Below are 20,778 nucleotides of genomic sequence, written 5' to 3'. Positions count from 1 at the left end.
CGCTTTGGCCGCCATAAGTGTGGCAGGGTATGCTCAGACGTGAGTCCCTTGCTCACTTTGCCACTGGATTCAAGCAAGCCGGGCTGAAGACGGCTGGAATGCCAGAAACAGGTCCTCGGAAGCTTGTTTCCGGTCCAGGGAAGGCATGGCTTGGCAGTTCGGGCTGGACTGTTCCCATGAGGCACAGGGTCAGACTGATTTGCATATAGCCATGTCTGAACTGGGGTGGCAGAGTGGGCTAAAGAACGGTGATGGATCCTACCCAGATCTTTTGACTGGGTGTGAGTGTTTGATTGGTTCAGATGCTCCGTCAATCACCACCCCCTTTTGTATCGATTTTTTACCTACATCATATTTACCGATTCCTAAATACAGAATCGGTAAAATTTGGTATTTAAGAATCGGTAAATTGAGATTACCTACATCGGGCCCTTAATCTCTTGTATTAAATTTCTCACCTGATCTTTCTTTGTCTGCCAAGCTAACGAATTCCCGCAATTTTCCCCGTACTCGAACTGCGCAAGTTTACTTGTTTCCCATCTTTCCCTTACACTCTTATTGAGAATAGAGGCAAGTTTAATTTTCAGATCAGATAAATCCATCTGTCTAGACTCTCTCGGACTCTGGTTGACCAGGTTACCTTCTAATATTCTTATCCTCTCCTCCAATTTTCTGATCTCTTCCCGAAAAGCTCTTCTCTTTCCAGCTGCAAAACGTATTACCTTCCCCCTCAAAAAGGCTTTGTAGGAGTCCCACACCACCCCAACCAGGGCCGACCTCCAGATAAAATCAAAGAACTCCACCATCTCCTCTCTCAATTACTCCACAATTGCCTGATCCAACATCAGAGTGTGATCAAGCGTTCACCTGGGGGATAAACTGTCTTCCCTGAGACAAATTTCTAAAACAAATTGTGGAATGATCTAACAAGTGAATCCCAATATGTTTAATATCTTTTACTTGCTCTCTCAAGCCTAGATCCAACAAAATATAATCTATCCACGACTGGTGATGATATTTCTTATTTGCGTATGTATACCCTCTTTTATCCCCCATTTTCCACCTCCAACTGTCATATAAACCCAATTGTTTCATCATTGATTTTATCTGCCCCATCATTTTTTGATTTACAACTGCTCTACTACTAGTCGATCTTTCCAAAGTACTATCCAATACTACATTGAAATCACCTGCCTAAATAATTGGATCTGAGGAACGAGATAACTCTTGTAACAGTGCTATATCATCCTCATTTGGCGTGTAGTACCCTGTTAACGTGAAACCCTGCCCCCCTACTTATAATTTTGCTAAGACCCATCTACCTCTACTGTGGAAATTAATTTTTATAATAGAGACCTTTGAATCTCGTTTTGTCAATATCACCACCCCTTCAGTCACCAAGGTTTGTTCAGTACACACCAACTGTTGCACCCACTTTTAGGACTTAAAGACCTCTTTACACTTTCTCTCTGTCAGATGCGTCTCCTGAAGCACGCAAATCTGGGCAGTACAATCTTAATATATTGAAGGATGCGTTCTCTCCGTAACCTCACCCATAACCCGTTAACATTCTAAGATAAACTCAGCTTCTGTCCGTCTCCCATGTTGCTGTCTTGTTACCCTTCACTAATGACAAAACCATGGCACCAGAGGAATTTTTCTTTCTTTTTTTCCTAAATGCTCCCCACCCAGTGACCCCTTCCCTTGCCCGCTAACCCCCGCCATGGAGACCCTACCCCCCTTTCTAATGGCCATTAGCCTATGGGTTTTCCTCCAAGTGTATATTTTATCTCAAATCAAAAAAAGCAACAAAAAAATAGATTTCGTTCAAACAAAACTATTCATAGCTAACTACCTTCTTAATAGCTCCTTAATACCTTTTTACAAGATTCTATAAAGTTGGCGACTTCACTCACCGCTTTAAAATTGTGCATCCTAATATTAATCATTATTTTTAAAACCCCCAGGAACTTCATCTGCACTGGGGCCCCCAACTCCTTCAATTGGTCCACTCTTTTGCCTAACTCCCATTGCTTTTTAGACGTAATGTAGGAAATATCTGACCTAATTTCACAGGACAGCCCATCTACCTCCAATACTTTCATTTTCAATGCCCAAGATAAAGCCTTCTCTTTCAGGGAGTAAGTCAAAAAATTAACCAAGATCCTCCTGTGTTTGATTCTGTTCGGGTTAAGCCTGGAGGGGTCTCTAGCTACTCTCTGGATATCCCTACCCAGCTCCTGCTCAGTCTCTTCCAGATGAAGCCATGTTTTAATCAATATAACTACCAACCCCTTCAAGTCCTCTCCCGCCGCTCCTTCAGGCACATTTAGGATCCATAAATTGTTTCTCCTTTAATCATTCTCCTTCCTTTCCTTCCAGTCCTGCCGCCCATGTTCTCTCAAATTTAAGGCTTTTATTTCTTCTTCATTTGTTTGTATCTTGCCCTTGAGTTTCTTTACTGACTCTTCTAGAAAAGTTGTTCTCCCAGCCAGATCGTCAATTTTCTTCTCTAAAGCCTCACACGCCAGTTTGATCGCTCTCTGATTTCCCTCATATAATTCAAACCTAATTCTAATCTCGGACGTAAGTGTTGCAATCAAATCTCCCAAAGCTGCTCCTCCAGTATTTACTTCTGCCTGCGCTCTTTGTGTTCTATCCATTATCTCCTCTATATTTAAGGATTTTTCTGGACAAAGTTTTTCTGTCTCCGCCTTCTTACTTATCTCTTCTCCCTCTAGTGTTGGGTGAGTGATGCTGCCACCACTTAGTTCTTTTAAATTCCTCTTGCCCTCTAAGTCTTCTCGGACTTCCTCCTGTAATACTGCATACCTATTGGGACTACACACATTTCCCAATTCTGCTGAGATTTCCTCAACCACATGATCTACCTGCCCCTCCGTAATCTTGCCGCTCTCTATCTTCCTGTTTGTTGCCCCAGCTTCGCTCAATACTAGAGTCCTTGGCAGTACTTTAAAAAAGGTCCTGAGCGAGGGAGTAACCTTTACCTTCACCTTCTGCGCTTTATTCATGCGTTTTATAAGCAACCGCTCTTGCGCCAGTCGCTTAACCTAGTTCTGTTTTCTCCCCTCGAGGACTCGTACTACTGGGGTTTTAATTACCAGAGGTTTTCCGTCCTTTCCTTCACTTCTACCCCCTCCATCACCTCCAGCACACTGTTCTAGTAAGGCCTTTTCTCTCTTCATACTCCTTAACGTATACCCCCCCAACTCCTGCTGCTTGGGCTCACCAATATTTATATTTGTATTTTTGCTTTTTAATTTCTGATTCAACGTTTGCCTCGTTTCATCATCCTGCACCACGTTGGGCTTATTTTCCCTCTCTTCCTTCGGGCTAGCACTCTTCTGTGAAACCAGGTTTCTACCCTGTACCCCCGTGCTTTGTAAGCCCTCTAGATCTTCAACTTCCCTGCTTGAAGTTTTGGGCCATCCCCAGCGCCTCCTCTTCGAAAGGGGTTTCTTGCTGCCGCCTTCCACACTCTCTTTAATTCCAGCGTGGCTCTTGGCCAGCGCTGCTAGCTGCCTTCCCTGCCTGCCATGGCTGCTTTGTCCCCACTTACTTTCCCCTTTAGGGTGCCCTCCCTGCAGTATCCAAAGTTTTCCCACTTGTTTCTGTAATCCACGATTCCCAATCCGATCCACAATTCAAACCGCCCAGTTCTTCACTCCGCTGCTACGGTACTGAAGTTGCACTGAATCCGCGCCCACTGGAAGGACGGCATTTGCAAACAGATCGGCAAGTCCCGGCTTAATCAGTCGGCATATGGCAATTATTTCGATATTTACTTTGCCTGCACTATCTTTTTTGTTATTTCGTCATCTTGTCCCTTTCGCCTCTGAAAACACAAAACCTCTGAAAACCTAGTCAGCTGCTAACAACTTGTTTTCACAAACAATTCGAGGAGCTCCCTCTAGCTGTCCGCTATGTTCCCTGTGGCCTTCGCTGGAGGCAGAATGTTTTTTCGCAAGAAATTCCTGTCAAAATGCGATGCGCTAACCAGAAACGCTTCTTCTCCTGAACAAAGACGGTTGAAGTGTGAAGTGCTCCAGGGGCGCACGCACGATAACTGGCAAATCCCTGAATAGGTGCGGAACACTAGAAGCCTAATTTCATTACAGTGTTCGACGCCATATTGAAATTCTGCAGCGGCGGCTAAACTGCAATGCGTAAACTGCTAAATAAAACTGCCTGGATACCAACTGACTCCACTTGAATGGACTTTGGCTGAAGGCTGAACTCCACTTTAATCTAGAATAGGTCAAGGAACATTTCTGCCTAGGATTGGAACGCTCAATCCTGACAGTACCCCCCACCAAGAACCCTCATCCTCTCTCTTGAGGCTTCAGCGGACGAGTCTTGTGGAATTCCTTAACCAACCTTGGGGCATGAACTTCAGAACTGGGCTCCCAGGATCTCTCCTCTGGACCAAAGCCCTTCCAGTCAATCAAGTAAAATAACCTCCCCCTTCTAACCTTGGAATCAATTATTCCTTTCACCTCAAATTCCTCTTCTGAATGCACTTGAACTGGAGCTGGAGGCAAAACCTTCCTTAAATCTGGGGGATTTCTTTTGACCAAAGAAACATGAAAAACTGGGTGTACCTTCAATTTACTGGAAAGTTTGACGTTTACACTAACTGGCTTTACCATTCTTTCTACAACATAAGGGCCTACAAATCTGGATTGAAACTTCCTGTTTCCTTTTAGTAACATGTTTCGAGTGGCGATCCAAACCTGATCAACAGGCTCAAAAACTGGACTCTCTTCTACTCTTATCTGCCTGCCTTTTGTGTGAATCTTTAGCTTTTACTGCATTTTCAGTAGCGACTCGATAGGCCTTTTGCAATTCCTGCACTACTTCCTCAACTGCTGGTACCTCACTTTTGATCTTGCCAATCAACATGTTTGGGTTTAGAAAGAATGGAGAATAACCTGTGGAAGAGTGTACAGAACTATTCTAGGCACATTCTCCTGACCAGAGCAAGGTGGGCCAATCTCCCTCTTGATCCATGAGGTGCAGATGCAAATATTGCTCCAGATCCTGATTCACTCTTTCCGTCTGTCCATCAGTCTCAGGATGGAAACTGATAGACAAACGGGAATCCACTCCCAAGCTCTTCAGAAATTACCTCCAAAAGTGAGACACAAATGGTGACCCCTGATCTGAAATGCCCACCTTTGGAATTCCATGTGATTTTACAATGTGTTGTGTAAACAAAGCTGCTAACTGGGTTGTGTTTCGAAGAGCTGCTAATGGGATAAAAGGACTCATCTTGGTAAAGTGATCAACCACCACCCAAATTGTGGAATAACCCTGGTTAGAGGGCAGGTCAACAATAAAGTCCATGGGGACTGTATGCCATGGTAAGGGGCTACAGGTAGGGGCATTAGGAGTCCCTGAGGTGTCTGTCTAATGACCTTTCCCTTCACACACAGTTCGCAAGATGCCATATACTGTCGCACCGGAGTTTCTATGCTAGGCCACCAAAATGCTCATTTCAGAAGTTCCAAAGTCTTGTTTGTTCTTTTGTGACCTGCTAATGGATTATCATGGAACAATTGGATGACTTCATTCCGCAAGTTATTGTCAGGTACATATAGCTTCCATTGACAAACAAAGCTTCCGTTCCTTGATCCCTCTATCGGGTCCTTCCTGGATCCACATATGTATTTCTACTTGTGGGATGCTATCTCTTATCTTGTCTTCTAGCTCAGGGAACACAATTGTTCCAATAATCTTTTTCTCAGGGATTATATGACCTTCTTTTAAAATGTCTTTTCCTTCTCCGGTATGTAAAGGGGATAGAGCGTCTGCCTTTCCATTTACTGAACCTAGCTTATAGGTCAGGACAAATTTATTGTCTACATAAAACCTTAGATGTCTCGGGGTAAGTGTTCTTTCAGATTTGAGGAATTGTAAATTTCGATGATCCGTAAAGACAGTGAGTTTATGTTTTGCTCCCAACAAATAATGCCTCCATTCTTGAAATGTATCCTTAACGGCAAACAATTCTTTGCCAGCAATGGAGTAGTAGAGGTCAGCAGCTGGTAATTTAAGGGAGCGATACGCCACAGGATGAAGCTGAGCAGTCTCTTTATGCCTTTGAGAGAGGATTCCGCCTATGGCCAAATTTGAAGCATCTGCTTCTACATAGAAAGGTTCACCGGGATTTGGATGAGCCAGAACAGGTGCTGTGATGAAGGTTTCCTTTAATAGCTGGAACGCGTTCTCAGTTTCGATATTCCAGATAAACTTATCCTTCTTCTTGAGCAAACGAGTGATGGGGCTAACCTTCTCCGAGAAGTTTGGAATGAATCGCCTGTAAAAATTGGCAAAGCCAAGGAAACTTTGTATTTCCTTGACTGTTCGTGGAGTAGGCCAATCCTTAATTGCTCTTACTTTTGAATCATCCATTGACACACCTTCGGCAGAGATGATAAAACACAAGAACTCCACTCGGCTAGAGTGAAAAACACATTTCTCCAACTTAACATACAGTTGATACTCTATCAATCGTTCCAATATAGCACGAACATGCCGGACGTGTTCTTCCATGTTGGCGGAAAAGATTAGGGTGTCGTTGATTTAACGATGGCAAAGCAATCCAAGAATACACGTAGAATGTCATTAACAAAGTTTTAAAAAGCTGCAGGCGCATTATACAGGCCAAATGGCATGACCTGGTATTCGAACCGACCAAAATGAGCTTGAAACGCAGTCTTCCACTCGTCACCCTCAGCCATACAAACCAGATGATAGGCCCCCCTCAGATCCAACTTAATGTAGATATGGGCTTCTTTGACCTGGTCCAAAAGTTCCGAAATCAAGGGTAAGGGGTATTGATTCTGTTTGGTGACTTGATTCATGGCTCGATAGTCAATACGGATTCTCAAATTCCCATATTTCTTTGAGATAAAGAACAATGGAGTGGAGACTGGCGACTGTGATGGTCGAATTAACCCGTTGGCTAAATACTGTTCCAGGTAATCTTTTAAGTGTTTGTTCTCCACCTCAGATACAGCATAAATGCGACTAAAAGGCAAGGGCACCCCAGGTTCTAGTTCGAACTTACAATCATATTCCCGGTGTGGGGGTAATTTCTTAGCCTCCTTATCATCAAAGACTGAGCTCAGATCTCGATATTGCTCTGGAATGCTCTGTATCTCCACTGCACAAATCATCCATGCCTGTTCCACCAAAAGAACTGAAGGAGTTAGCTGTGGATCAGCAACACAGGAATCGAAACAATGTTTTCGGCAATACTCCAAGTCCAATTCGACTGTTCTTTTGGCCCAATCGATCTTCGGATTGTGCTCGGTAAGCAATGGCAACCCCAAAATTAATTGAAATTGAGGGGCATCAATGAGGCTAAAACTTAATAAGCTTCAATGCCTTCCGGGTCCGATCAACGTGATCTCTTCAGTGTCATGGACAATAGGACCAGAGGATAAGTTGCTACCATCTACCGCGTGAACAAGTTCTGTCTTCTCTTTCTTGACAAAATGAATTCCTAGGGCCTTAGCAAATTTGATGTCACATAAATTCCCAGTGGCCCCAGAATCAACCATGACTGAGACTTCGTCCACCTCAACTTCTCAAAATGTTATCAAACTGAAAATTATTAAATGAGGGGCGGAAGACTGCAATGTATTTGCTAAAAACTGAGCATTCGGAGTTGTCTATTCAGCAGCTCCCACTAGAGCAACTCCATCTACTGGTGGGGCCTGTCTTTTACAAATGTATCGTTATTAGGTTTCTTAGGACATTCTTTGACGAAATGACCTGGGCTTCCACAATACAAACACAGTTTGCCACTTCTTCTTTTCTCTTGCTCTCCCTCCATTAAAGGACCAAGCACCGAATCAATTTGCATAGGCTCCTTCCCTGACCCCATCTCGCTAATCTTAATTGCTTCAGTTTTGATCCAATCAAATCGAGGTGGTAGGTGTCTTATTTCCTTCCGACGTTCATTTCTTCTTTCAAATTGACATTGATCTATTTGAAGAACCAGATCAATGAACTTTGATAACTCAGTTGATGTTTTTGGAATTTGCGCTAACCCATCCTTTAATTCATCCTTTGCACCTCTGTAAAATATGGCAGCTCTCTTAGCCTTCAGCCAATTAGTTTCTACAATCAACTTGTTAAATTACGCTAAGTAAGCTACCAGCTCACAATTTCCCTGTTTCAAATCTAACAGTTGGTTATCTGTGGTTTGTGAAATGGTTCGTCGGTCAAAAATGTGCATTAACTTCAACTTAAACTCTTCTAAATTATAAAGAATGTGATCATTAGTGTTCACTAATGACGTGGACCAGGCTGCAGCATCGCCACTCCGGTACACCAGTGTGAAGGCTGCCTTGGATTGGTCTTCTTTCAAGATTATAGGCCTAAACAAGAAATGTAGAGAACACTGTGTGAGGAAAATCTGGGCCTTGTGTGGGTCCCCATGAAATCTCTCTGGAGTGGCCAATGGAATAGTCAGGGAGATGGCATGGATTACTTGGGTAGTTAAGTCTGCTACCGAGGGGGAAGGGGAGAAAGGTTGGGACTTTTGTTCTTAAGAACTTGAACTGGTACTAGCAGAAAACTCTTTAAACTTTTGTCGAAGGAAACTAGCTTCCTGACTAGATTTTCTAACCACTTTCCTGGTCTCACTCAACTGCTTCAGCAACCCTTCTAAAACAGACACTAAAGCCTTAGCATCTATACCTTTAGCCATTCTGCCCGGGTGGAAGGTCTGGTAGAGGGCACTTCAATCTGTCAAAACTTGATACCTGAACTTGTGCCTCCACAAAGGGCAGAAGTGCTGAACTAGCTGCAATGAGGATCTTTTCCCAACTCCCCTGTGAACTAGATGATATCTGCCCGCAGTGAGGAGAGGGAAAGGGGAATGAGAAGAAAGAGAGACTGCCACTGCGGTGCCTCCTCAGGAGTACTTTCTTTAGACTGGTCTCCTAGCACCTGCAATTAAAAAACACAAGATTACTCTATACAACTCTTCCCAATGATATATCACTAAACAATGCAATCTCTAAATCTTTGATACCTGGGTTTCACAGTGGACTAGCTTCTCTCTTATATATATGCAATTTTACTTTTTAGTAAAGTGTCTCATTTTTTAATCTTTTCTTGATGTCACTACTGACTCTTCTTGTCCTTTTCGCTCTGTAAATGAAACTGCTGAAATGCGTAATCTAACTATGCAGGTTAAAGATGGTAAGAAAAATTAAAAAAATATATATATATACACTTTGAAAGTAAGCCTGGGCAAAGCACTATGCTACGCTCGTGAAGTTTGCGAAGTCTGCGCTACTTCGCACTACGCGAATTGCACGTAGCACAGTGCAAACACGCGTAGTGCAGCGGTAATTTTTTGCTTGCTCACCGTCCTCAACGTCAAGTTGCCAACCGCGAGCAAGCAAAATTACATCCCGGTGAGACTTTTTCCTCGTTCGCGAACCGCAACATCAAGTTGTCGATCACGAGCATGGAAAATAAACCTCCTGGCAAGCTTCTCAACGCGGGGAGGTCAGGTTTCTCATTGCGAGTGGTCGCGTATGCTCGCGACCGCTCGCGATGAGAAACTACCAATCCACATTGAGAAAGATGCTGCTCGAGTAAAATTCTACTCGAGTGGCAGCTCACACTGTGCAAGATGCTTTTTACAATGATTGCACAGTGCGGACAAGCATTCGGCACTGTGCAATCATCGCGAAAAGTGCACTACACAGTTTGTTTAGTGCTACGCGTAGCTCGCCTAGTGCGAAGCGCACGCGTAGTGCTACTTCGCGAACTACGCCCAGGGTTATTTGAAAGCAGCTGGTAGATTGGGTTAAATGGGAGGCAATGGCAGTTGAAAGTTTATTGTGCAATGCTAGTTGTACTTGTCAAGTCCTGCGGCATCAGTAGTGCGAGGCTATCGGCGAACACGGACCGCCGGCATGGAAAACTACATTTCCCGGCATGCCGTGCATACGTCACGCATCAACGTGAGGTGCGCGCGCAGACCGGGAAATAAAGGGCTGCTGCAAGCGGCGGTGAAACGCCGATAATTCGTTCCTGTGACGGCGTTTTGGAACTCGAGCAGTTTGCGGTAGGATCTCTGACTTGTTTCCCAAGTCCTGCTAGACCGTGAGTACTGTTCTTTAGTGGGTGCGAGGCGTTGGTTCCACCGATCCCAACAGCGCACCCAGTCTTGGTGTTTTCTCTCGGCGGAGAGAAACACGGGTATCTCGGTTAGTCAGAGGAGATACCGAAAGGTTTTGTTTGGGCAACTTCGGCCACAGGGATAGAGACCCATGTGAAGGGGTGGCCCCACCCTGCTAAAACTACATAGGCCCAAGGTTGTAAATACCGTATGTTTTGTGCAAAGATGAGAAGAGTGGTGCGATAGGACTCACACTTGTGGAAGTAACACTGAGCCTCGCAATCCAACTGAATAGAGCCTGGCCACTCAGAACTATTGTGTGTTCGAGCATACAGGGGGGAAGTCACTCCATTGTGTGAAGTAAGCATCATGTGCTAACACGAAGGATCTTTCTCTCCTGCATCATCTTTGTGGATTCCTAGTACATGCAGGGTTCATTATTATTTACTTATCTCGTTTAATCAGGAGACATGAGGGGTATGGAAGTATTGGAACTGGGAAGTACCCATACAAAGGGATTTGATGCATAGTACATGGTATGTGTATTACAACCACACAAACAACAGCATAGAATTGCCTTTACCTATCAGAGTGCATTGAATGTGTATTGTTTTGTTTTCACAGTTGGGTATTGTTCCTCATACCTCCTCAAGCAACTGTCTCCCTTGGATTTGGTCCTCTGTATTTTCCTTTACAGGTATAGCCTCCATACCTTTGGGTGTTTCTTGTAGGGGGGAAGAAGGAAGGTGACATTTCTAGGTCAAGGGAGGTAGGGAACTCTAAATCCCTGTTCTTTGTCGTTACAGATCTCCCTCCCCGCTGTCCCCTTCCTTTCCCGCGCAGACGCTGGACTATCTCGGTTGTCTGTATCTTTGTATTTGGACTCTGGGGTAGTTCATAAGGGACGGGTATTGGACTCTCAGCACAGCCCCGAAGAAGCCGGAAAGCAGAGCCTGATAGTACTGTCTTGGAGGTAAGTAGTTGCGCTATTAGTTCAGCAATTCGTCTCAATCTTGTAGTTGCTCAACATATTAAAGTGTTAGTCACTGTGCCTGCGTTTTGGTAAATATCTTTGCATAAACTATTCTCTTCTCTACCATGCAGAGACCTAAAGTATCTTCTCTCTGTTAATTCCTGAATGACGTTAAATATTATGACTGGAATCTTGACTTGCTCCAGAAGTATTTTCAGTAGCAAGCTTTCTTCTAACACAAGGACAAAAAGGTGGTGGACAGAAGAGAGAAACCTCAGTAGTGAGGAACTCTCAGTGTTCCAATAAATACCTGGAAACTGCCTCAAAGGCGCCTTTGGAGAACCGCTACAGACCTCTGATTCTCGTAGCTGGAGGCGGAATTCTTCTGTGCGAGCGGAAACTCCCATGCAAAAGAATTCCTGTAAAAATGCGATGCGCTAACCAGAAACGCTTCTTCTCCTGAAGAAAGACAGTTGAAGTGCGAAGTGCTCCAGGAGCGTAAGCACGATAACCGGCAAATCCCTGAATATGCGCTGAACACTGGAAGGCTAGTTTCAGTACAGTGTTTGACGCCATATTGAAATTCCAATGCTGCGGCTAAACTGCAATCAGTAAACTGCTGAATAAAACTGCCTGGCTACCAACTGACTCCACTTGAATAGACTTTGCCTGAAGGCTGAACCCCACTTTAATCTAGAATAGGTCAAGGAACTTTTTTGCCTAGGATTGGATCGCTCAGTCCTGACAACCGCATGCCCCACCGCTACGCTTCACCATCACAACCGCAACCGCGACTGGTTGCACTCACGTGATTTGCCCCAACCTAAGGTACTGTTTACAAGTCTGCTGACACCGAGGCAGGTCCGCAATGACGCGGTCAGCCGTAACTGTGGGTTTCTGTTGTTTTCAGCACCGCGGTAGGCACAGACGGAACTTCTGACTTCAAGTAACTGCATTTTAATGTCATTCTCACAAAGTGCATATTTTTGATTACTGTATGGTGGACTTTTATCATTTTGGTCTTATTTTCACAGATAAATATTGGTTATTGTTCTAAAACTGATGTGGTGTCCTTTCGTAGTGTTTTCACTATATTATTGTTGGTTATGTGTAAATGCTTTACACACTGCCTCTAAGATAAGCCTGATTGCTTGTGCCAAGCTCCAAAGGGGTTGAGCAGGGGTTATTTCTGTAGTGTATCCCCCTAATCCTGACTAGGAAGAATGATCCCTATTTGGACAGGGTAACACCTTGCCAACTAGAGATCCCCGTTTCTAACAGATACTACCTAAAAAGGTTGAGTAAGGTATCAAATTAATTGTGGCATCAACTCCGACCTGATGCCCAGGTCCTATTTAAAGTCATTAACCACTTGGATGCTAAGCATGTCATACCGCTTCAATGTAATTTCCATTGAAATCAATGGAAACTCCATGACGAGTTACCCTTGTCATTAGCACTGAAGGGGTTAATAAAGTTAGAAACTTTTATAAAATGTTGGCCCTCTGAAGTTCAGTGGCCTCACAAATGCCCTGACATACATATAGATTTCTGACCACATGGGGAGACGTGTGAAGGACTCCCAGGAACAGAGGCAGTTGCCGCAGAGCAAGGTCTTACCTCCTATCCCAGAATGGCCACTCAGGGTATTAACCCAGATGGCGAACTTCAAAGGGGAAGCTGTCTTTGAAGGGCTGACTGTGACAACACCCCTGAGCAAGATGCCGTTTGTTACTGCAGACAATTAGAAGGCAGACCCAAGGAAGGGAAACCTGCATCCAGACCGGTTTCCCCATAGGCATGTATCCCACCGGTAGCCACACCTCAAGGGTGGGCTACCCTGCTTCTCACACCAAGTAAGGGTCATGCCATTGTGGTAGGTAGGAGGAGACCCAATACCCCATTGGCTAGTGACCATGTGGTCTCCTTGGGGCTCTTTAGTGGGATAAATGTGACATCCCTGGTACCCTCCCCCACAGCTTATTCTGGAAACGAAGAGAGGACTGAAAAAGGACTGGCTTGCTGCCCTTGATCTGTAAAAAGAAAGGCTGCAACATTGAGAGCACTGCATCTGCTGCACTTTTGTGCCAGTGACATATGACTGTTCCAGCAGCTCCTGACACAGGGAAAAGTTAATTTCACGCCTTCACCCACAGCAGTGATTTCAAGGATGAGTAGTCAGATGAGCCCCTGGGACCAGCTCCAAGAATGCAACAGTTGAAAGAGCTCAAACCGGCAAGTTGGTATCCTTCTCAGACGTTTCCCCGCTACTAGTCGCCAGGCACGATGAGAGACAAATCCAAGATGACCAAAAGTTGGACCTGTGTTTTGAGGATGAAGAAGTGCTATCAGATTCCAGATCCATCACCCCCATGGGACACCAGCCCCCACCTAATGTTTTACCTCCAACCCCGGTGCAGCGAGACCAGTAGTGCTGCAACAGCTGTTCTACTACTGCAACATGGAGGACTTCAAAGGATCCTGGTCTCTATGGCCAAAGTCACCCCACATCACCCGTGGACTGAGGAACCACCACAAAGACACCCATGTCAACTGCGCCACAACCGAAGCATCCATTGAGCATTTTTTGTTTGTATCTTCGGCATCGTCACTCCATTGAAGTCTATGATGGTCGTCCTATAGAGTTTCGAACTTGTTAAAAAAATTCTCTAGTGGCTGTATAACTGTCCAAACTATCCTTTCTGCCCCCGCCCCTGCCCCGCCAGATCTTTTCCCTGACAGATTTGGTCACCCAACCTGGCCGGAGTACTCACATTAACTCTTTCAAACTTTTGAAAAGTTTGCAAACTTTTTGTTGACCAATGCTGGTTTTCAGCTGCATTTGAAAGTGAAAAAAAGCTTCTAAAATCTGTATCCACAGAACCCTTGGGTGGGTTGTGAAGATCAAGGTCTCTAAAAAATCATAAAATTACGCTCTATTATTTTAGGATGTTGTTGTGTCTCTTTATTGGTGTTTGATTTTCTTATTCTATTGTTTTATGCTCTTAAATGCTTTATACTAAGTTCATTTACAAGTCACTATACAAGAAGGACTAAAAACATGTGGAAAGAAAAACAGGTCCTAAATCTTAGGGCCATATCTAACCAATGGGTTTAAAAAGTAGAGATAGGAAAAGAGGTGAAGAAAGAACCTTTCTGGGAAACCCAAAAGGTTGTAAAAACTGCCATCACCCACTAAACAGTGGCATGCTTCACCATAGGTCTGCTGACACACCCTGGAATACATACAATTGGAAAAAAGTTTGCAACTGCAGGAGGAGGAATCCTCAAAGCTATTTGTATGCCAAATCTTATTTTAGGGCTTTGTTTACTTTCTTATTTATTTATTTATTATAGATAAAAGATTTAAGCACAGAGCCTCTCATTACATCCCTAATGTGGAAATCCTACATTATCCCATCCTCGAAACCCAGCTAGCGCCACCAGCTGCGGTAGTCAGCCTTTATGCCACAGTGGGGTCTCCCTAGTCAGAATTACAAATTGACGCAGAGTACAGGATAGTATGCAAGATGGACTCCCTCATACATCTCCGCTCCACTGCCGAGGCGGGATCTTCTCGGTTTCCATACCACCATTCTTTGAGCACCAGAAGGTGCGAGGCCATGTAGTACGATTGAATATATGATGCGGCCAACCCTCCCAATATGTTGGCTGAAAGCAAGTCCACAGAGCCACCCTGGAAGCTCCCCTGCCCACAGGAAATGTCCCAATGCCACATTAACTTGGCAAAACCATGAAGGGGGCACCGGGTAGGGATAATTCAGTAATTTATAGAGCAGGTGCGGCAGTGACACCATTTTAAATATAGCCGATCCACCAAAAATAGGGAGAGGTATATGTGACCAAGGTTTCATTTCCTCCCTTATCCGTGTCCATATTGGAACTATATTCCTGTCCCATGCTATTCCCAGCAGATCTGAGAGGAAAACCCCCCAGGTATTTCACGCCTTCTGTCAACACCTGTACAAGCCAGCCGTTCCCCCAGTACTCACAGCATGGATTCACTCGGGTTCATGTACAGTCCCGATGATTCACCAAAAATTTCCATGATGCAGGAGAGCCGTGGCCCCGTCCTTTTTATGTCTGTTAAGAAGAACAGGACATCAAAAGCATATAAGGCTATGCGGTTCGAGAACCCATGATCCCATACAAATCCCACCACCTGCGCATCAATCCAAACCCATTCTGCCAACTGCTCCATAGCGAGCACAAAGAGATATGATGACAGAGGACATCCCTGTCGAGTGTCTCTGCCTATGGAAAATGTAGAGGATACAGAGCCCGCCACCCGCACCGATGCTGTGAGGTCCGTGCATAATAGTTTTAGATATGCCAAGAATCTCGGGCCTATATTGAGATGATCAAGAAGCGCAAATAGGTATACCCAGGTGAGGGAATCAAACGCCCTATCCATGTCCGCCAGCAAGAGGGCAGCTGGCACTCCTCTTCCCTGGATGGCAGCTATGGCATTATGTGCCCGTCGGATGTTATGACGCATGGCCCGCTGAGGCATAAAACCCGCCTGATCTGGGAGGATTGACGTGGTTATATGGGATTTGAGGCGATTGGCCAATAGTTTAGCCAGAATTTTAGCCTCAACATTTAAAAGTAAAATGGGGCGATATGAGGCGTGTTGGTCCGGAGGCTGACCTTGTTTATTGAATACAACTCCTTCCGCATGCCTCCAATCTCGCGGCAGACATCCCAGGTCTCTCGCTTCTTCTATGACTTGATGATAATGCGCCCCTATCTAGGAGAAGTATTTCTTGAAGAATTCGCAGGGGAACCCATTTGGACCCTGCGCCTTACCCGAATTCAAATCTCCCAATGCAGTGCATATCTCCTCTTCAGTAAATGGAAGTTCCAGATCTGCACGTGTGTCATCAGAAAGGGTGAGGGTGGTAGGTCGTCTAGGAAGCGATGGATCGCATCTTCCTGCAGACATTCCCTGGGGGTGTAAAGCTCTGCAAAGTACTGTGCAAAACTCTTGGCTATGAGTGAGGGGTCACTCAAGGCCCATCCATCAGGACCAGGTATACTAAGTAGGACCTGGGGCTGCAGAGTCCCCTGGCATAGCCTGTGCAGCAATTTACTGGCAAAGTGGGCCTCCTCCATCAGGGTATCTTCATACGTTTGTCATGTCAGTGCTAGCTGTAGACATACCAAGTTTCTTCCCTCTCTCCTACTACTCTGCTCTAATTCCATTAGATCGGCCTCCGACCGCAGCAGAGCCTCCCTCGGATACAGCGTGCTGCAGCGCAGAAGGAAATGTCCACTCCCTGCAGAGTGGGTTTCATTGGCCTCCCACAACGTTGCGGCCTCTGCCACAGTCCCCACATTGGTATTAGGATATTTTTCAATTGCCTGCCCCATGTGCTGCAGGTATTTCTCATCCTGGAGATGCCATGTGGAGAGACGCCAACGAAAGGGCGGTTTCTCAGGCCCCAACTGCACTGTCAGAACCACTGGAGAATGGTCCGATAAGCCCTGAGGGAGCATCTCCACAGCCCTCACCCTCCAGACAGCTCGAAAGGGCACAAAAGAATAGTTTAAGAGGGAGTACGAGTCATGGGAAGTAGAGAAATGTGTGTAGCAGAGTTCCGTTCAATGCATCAGTCGCCAAACAACTACCTATCCCAGTCCTGTCACTGAGGAGCTCAGTTTAGTACTGTGTTGGATGGTGAGGTGCCCCCCTGATCTCCATCTGTCCACCGCCAGGTCCATTACATCAACTCGTAAATACCTACTAGTACAGATTCGGTAATTTTTTACCTACATCTGCCTGCTTCAGATTTACCAACTCTTAAATACCGAATCGGTATGATTCGGTAATTAAGAGTCGGTAAATCTGAATTACCTACATCGGGCCCCAGATGACGAGTCAGACTCCAACCGGGGCAGCGTGTGGCACCGGAGCTTCACGGTTTTATCCGTCCAATTGAAGACGTCCTCTGGCGATTCGAAGTAGAGAGTATGGGACTGATAAACCACCCCCAGCTTGGCAGGCTACAACAATGCATAGGGAAGTTTCAACTCAAGGAGGCGGGCCTTGGCTGCCATAATGATTGTTGTTTCTGCTGGACAAGTGTGGTAAAGGGCAGGAATATGAGGATACAGGTGTTTTCGTACAGCAGAGTTTCCTTGAGCATAGCCTGTTTTAAGAGCACATCTCTGTCATGGTAATTCAGGATTTTTGCAATGACAGGTCTTCGTCTGGCACCCCGGGGCGGTTTCTGCATCAGGCCCCTGTGCGCTCTTTCAATAACGAAACAACCGTACAACGACTCTGAGGGGAGCCAACCCACCAGCCACCGGGTGAGAAACTGTTCCATGTCCCCCCTCGCATCCCTACTGGGAAACCCACAAAGCGGAGGTTGTTTCTTCTAGCCCCGCCCTCCGCCTCCTCCTCCTGCGAGGCCAGGACTTTGGTAATCGACTCCAGAAATGCGACCTGTTTCTGCAGTGTGACGACCGAATCCTCCATGTCAGAGACCCTAGTTTCAGCATCCATGATGCGTTCTACAGCATTTCGAAGATCTTGCAGCAGGAGCGTGATGTCAGAGCCCACCTCTCCTATCTTTGTTTCTAGTGCGACCTTAGACTGCAGGTTGGCAGCCATGAGCGCAGCGTTGTCTGGGATGCCCCCTTTGCACCTCTCCCTGGTCTGCAGTAGAGGCCCCCGATCCAGCAAAACAGTCCAGCGTGCAATGCTTGGCAGATCCTCCCACTGGTCTGTCCTTCATCATGATGGCGTTTGGATGCCTATCCTCTATAATGGCGGTTCAGCTGCCCCCCGGCCAGGCTTGAAGCCCCAAATCCAGGGACTTTGCACACCTCCTGCCAATTTCCACTTCCACAGGCTTGAGTGATTACAGTTGTCTCCCCTCCTAGCGAGTGTCCACCGTCCCTACTGGTGCCACCTCCAGACAATCAAGATGACTCACGGACCCCCACACTGGTCTCCACCATCTGAGGCACAGTTCTGGTCCGGCTCTTCACAGTGAATGGCGCCCTGGCCTTAGCTGCCTCTTCACTTGTATTGCAGCGTGCACGTTACCTGGCCGGGGTAATTTCTAGCGGGCGCAGGCCATGGTATACTTCCCCTCAATGGCGTCTCTACATTTCTGCCCCTGGAGTAGTTGTACAGTGCCCGCGCGGCCAAACGACCGTGGACCCACACAAGTTCAGCCAGCTTCAGTCAGCCCTCACCCAGGAGACAAGGCCTCATGCGCCGGTCCTCCAATCTCCGATAAGGCCTCGGTGCCTCTGCCACTGCCCCACTGCGTATCACACGGACCCCGTGTTGGTCATTGTTTAACTAAAGTACAATTTGTTTTATTAGGAGGATAGAAATGTAGTCATGTTTGCAGGAAAAGAGGACTGAAATTAAAAAGACCCCATATGTAGCCATTGTAATAACTTAGTCACACACTTCCTGATAACTTTTTGTAGTTCATTGTCGTGTATGATGGAAAGAAAGGCGCAAGCCTATTCTCAGTAAAATATCAAAAGCTGATTGAATGAGAGGAGAAGATGCAACATAGACTGCAACATTTCTATTTATATTAGTGTGTGTTCCTAGAGTAGGTTAATGCTTTACCCTCATACCTTCCATACACCATTACCCATCCACTCCTGAGGCTGAATGGTGACGGCTTAATTCTTAACGCACAAAGCTGATTTGCCATCTTTTTTAACTTTGTTGTTGATTTCCTGTTGCTACTGCTTCTGCATGATCTTTTTGCCTTATTACTTTGAGACTCTATTGAGTTTCACAAACCTCTCTTCATGGGAAGTCCTGCTGTTAGTGATTAATTTAATTTGAGCTTTACGCTCTATCTCACTTTTACCTCTCAAACTGGAACTCTTCATGGGCTCATACTGACATCTTTTTGCCGCATTCTTAGAATAGAGATTATTTCCTTTATGGAATGCGCTTGATGAGTCATTATAATTTTGATCATATCATATTTTATTATTCAGTTAACTGACTGAGAATTGAACTAATAGCAAACGAGATTTACAAAACTTTGAGTGAAAATAAAACCCTTGAAACTAACTCAAATTCTTTTCATTGATTGAACTTAGAAATAGACATTGTTATTTATTTTATTTTTTTGTGATGATTCCCTCCTCATTCTCAAATAAGATGGACAAGTCTGGTTGCATATTGTGATCAAGGATAAGAGAGAAATGAGAAAGAAAGACAAACCAGACCGGGGATTAGCCCTTTGAAAGGGGGAGAGACGATAAACCATATTATTTAACAGATTCCGCTTCAGCACCATATATAATCCCTTCAGTGGAGAAGTTAATTGGTGTGGATCCCCTTTTTGATTCCTACAGCTCTCTTTACCACTAGGAAATCAATTGTTATGCGTTGGAAATGCGCTGGGGTGCAGATCTAAGAACATGGGAGAGGACCCTGCAACTCTAACCTTTCAAAAGGGAAGACCAGGAACAATGTCAACCATTGAAATTAGTTGAGGACAAATTCTGTTATTTTTTTATCAAGGTTTGAGTGTTAAAAAGGAAAGTAGCCTGGATTTAGCTTTAGAAGGTAGAATACATGACGTGATAGGATATGATGTCTGATTATCTAAATTGATTTAATTCCGTTTAACCATTTGTGCTATGAAATTCTAAATAAAATACTTTTTTCAATGAAGCAGGAAATGGGCAAAAAACTCAGTTCAACATGTATGCTCTTTTTAATATCCAGTTTTATTTAGTGATAACATAAGAAATTAATGTCAGATGCAAACATGTCCTGTCCAATGGTAAATTTGCAGTCTCTAAATCAGCTGCTGAACTACTTCAGTGGTGAAAATGATGTCGGAACAAGCAGCATGTTCTTTTGAGACACAAGAAACCTTGTACTCTCTCGCACTGGAATAAGAAAGAACAAATACTCAGTTAGCCAGTCATGGTTCAATTTACCCACAAAAATATTACTATAATTGACTACTTACATCTTGGTAATTTTTCTGAGATATGCATTATATTTTTTTTAATCTTTTTATTAGAACTGATTAAATGACATATTAAAATACAACCTGTGCATCACATCAGATCAGAAATAGGAGATTACGATTTAGTACTGACCATCTCGCATATCGCTTCCCTCCCCACTCCCCCCATTCAGGATTGTGTAATGTGTTTATCATAACCGGCTCATGTCTTTGTATTGAGGGGGAGGTGCAAATATTACCTCGATATACATTCCATTTCCCCAGATCTTATCCCATTTTTTGGGGCAACCTCTATTCGTATAGACTGTTCCCTCCACTAGCATACACCAGTCAACATCCCGTTTCAATTCTGCAATTGTTGGTGAGTCTGGAACTCCCCATTTACAGGCAATATTATGTTTCGCAAGTGAAAAACCATTGGCTACCCACAGTTGATCCATACGGTTGAATTCAGATATTGAGGAGACAGATCTTAGGGGATAGTGTTAGGGCAATTCCACTCACCTCACTCACAATCCTGTTAGCAGCCTCCCAGAAAATCTGTATCAGAGTGTATGATAGAACGTGCCCGCTTACCCGCATCTCCTTCTACAGTCTGTCGAACTACTACGGCCTATCTTGACCAGTGTCGTCCATGTGCT

The 20,778-nt window shown here is 44.9% G+C and overlaps 1 protein-coding gene across 1 annotated transcript in view; it reads right to left on the bottom strand.

Moving 5' to 3' along the window:
* Window positions 1–19,870: 19,870 nt before the first annotated feature.
* The window catches only part of LOC144818808 (protein NipSnap homolog 3A-like), a 289,090-nt gene continuing 288,182 nt past the window's right edge, over window positions 19,871–20,778 (bottom strand). The window contains exon 6 of the mRNA XM_078676578.1: window positions 19,871–20,054. Within this exon, the coding sequence (XP_078532704.1) occupies window positions 19,978–20,054 (77 nt within the window). The 3' untranslated portion in view covers window positions 19,871–19,977. The remainder of the gene's footprint in view (window positions 20,055–20,778) is intronic.

The sequence above is a fragment of the Lissotriton helveticus genome, chromosome 2_1, assembly GCF_964261635.1.
Source record: "Lissotriton helveticus chromosome 2_1, aLisHel1.1, whole genome shotgun sequence".
NCBI lineage: Eukaryota > Metazoa > Chordata > Amphibia > Caudata > Salamandridae > Lissotriton > Lissotriton helveticus.
Note: the sequence above shows the minus strand (reverse complement) of the source record. Positions and strands in the feature narration are given on the sequence as shown.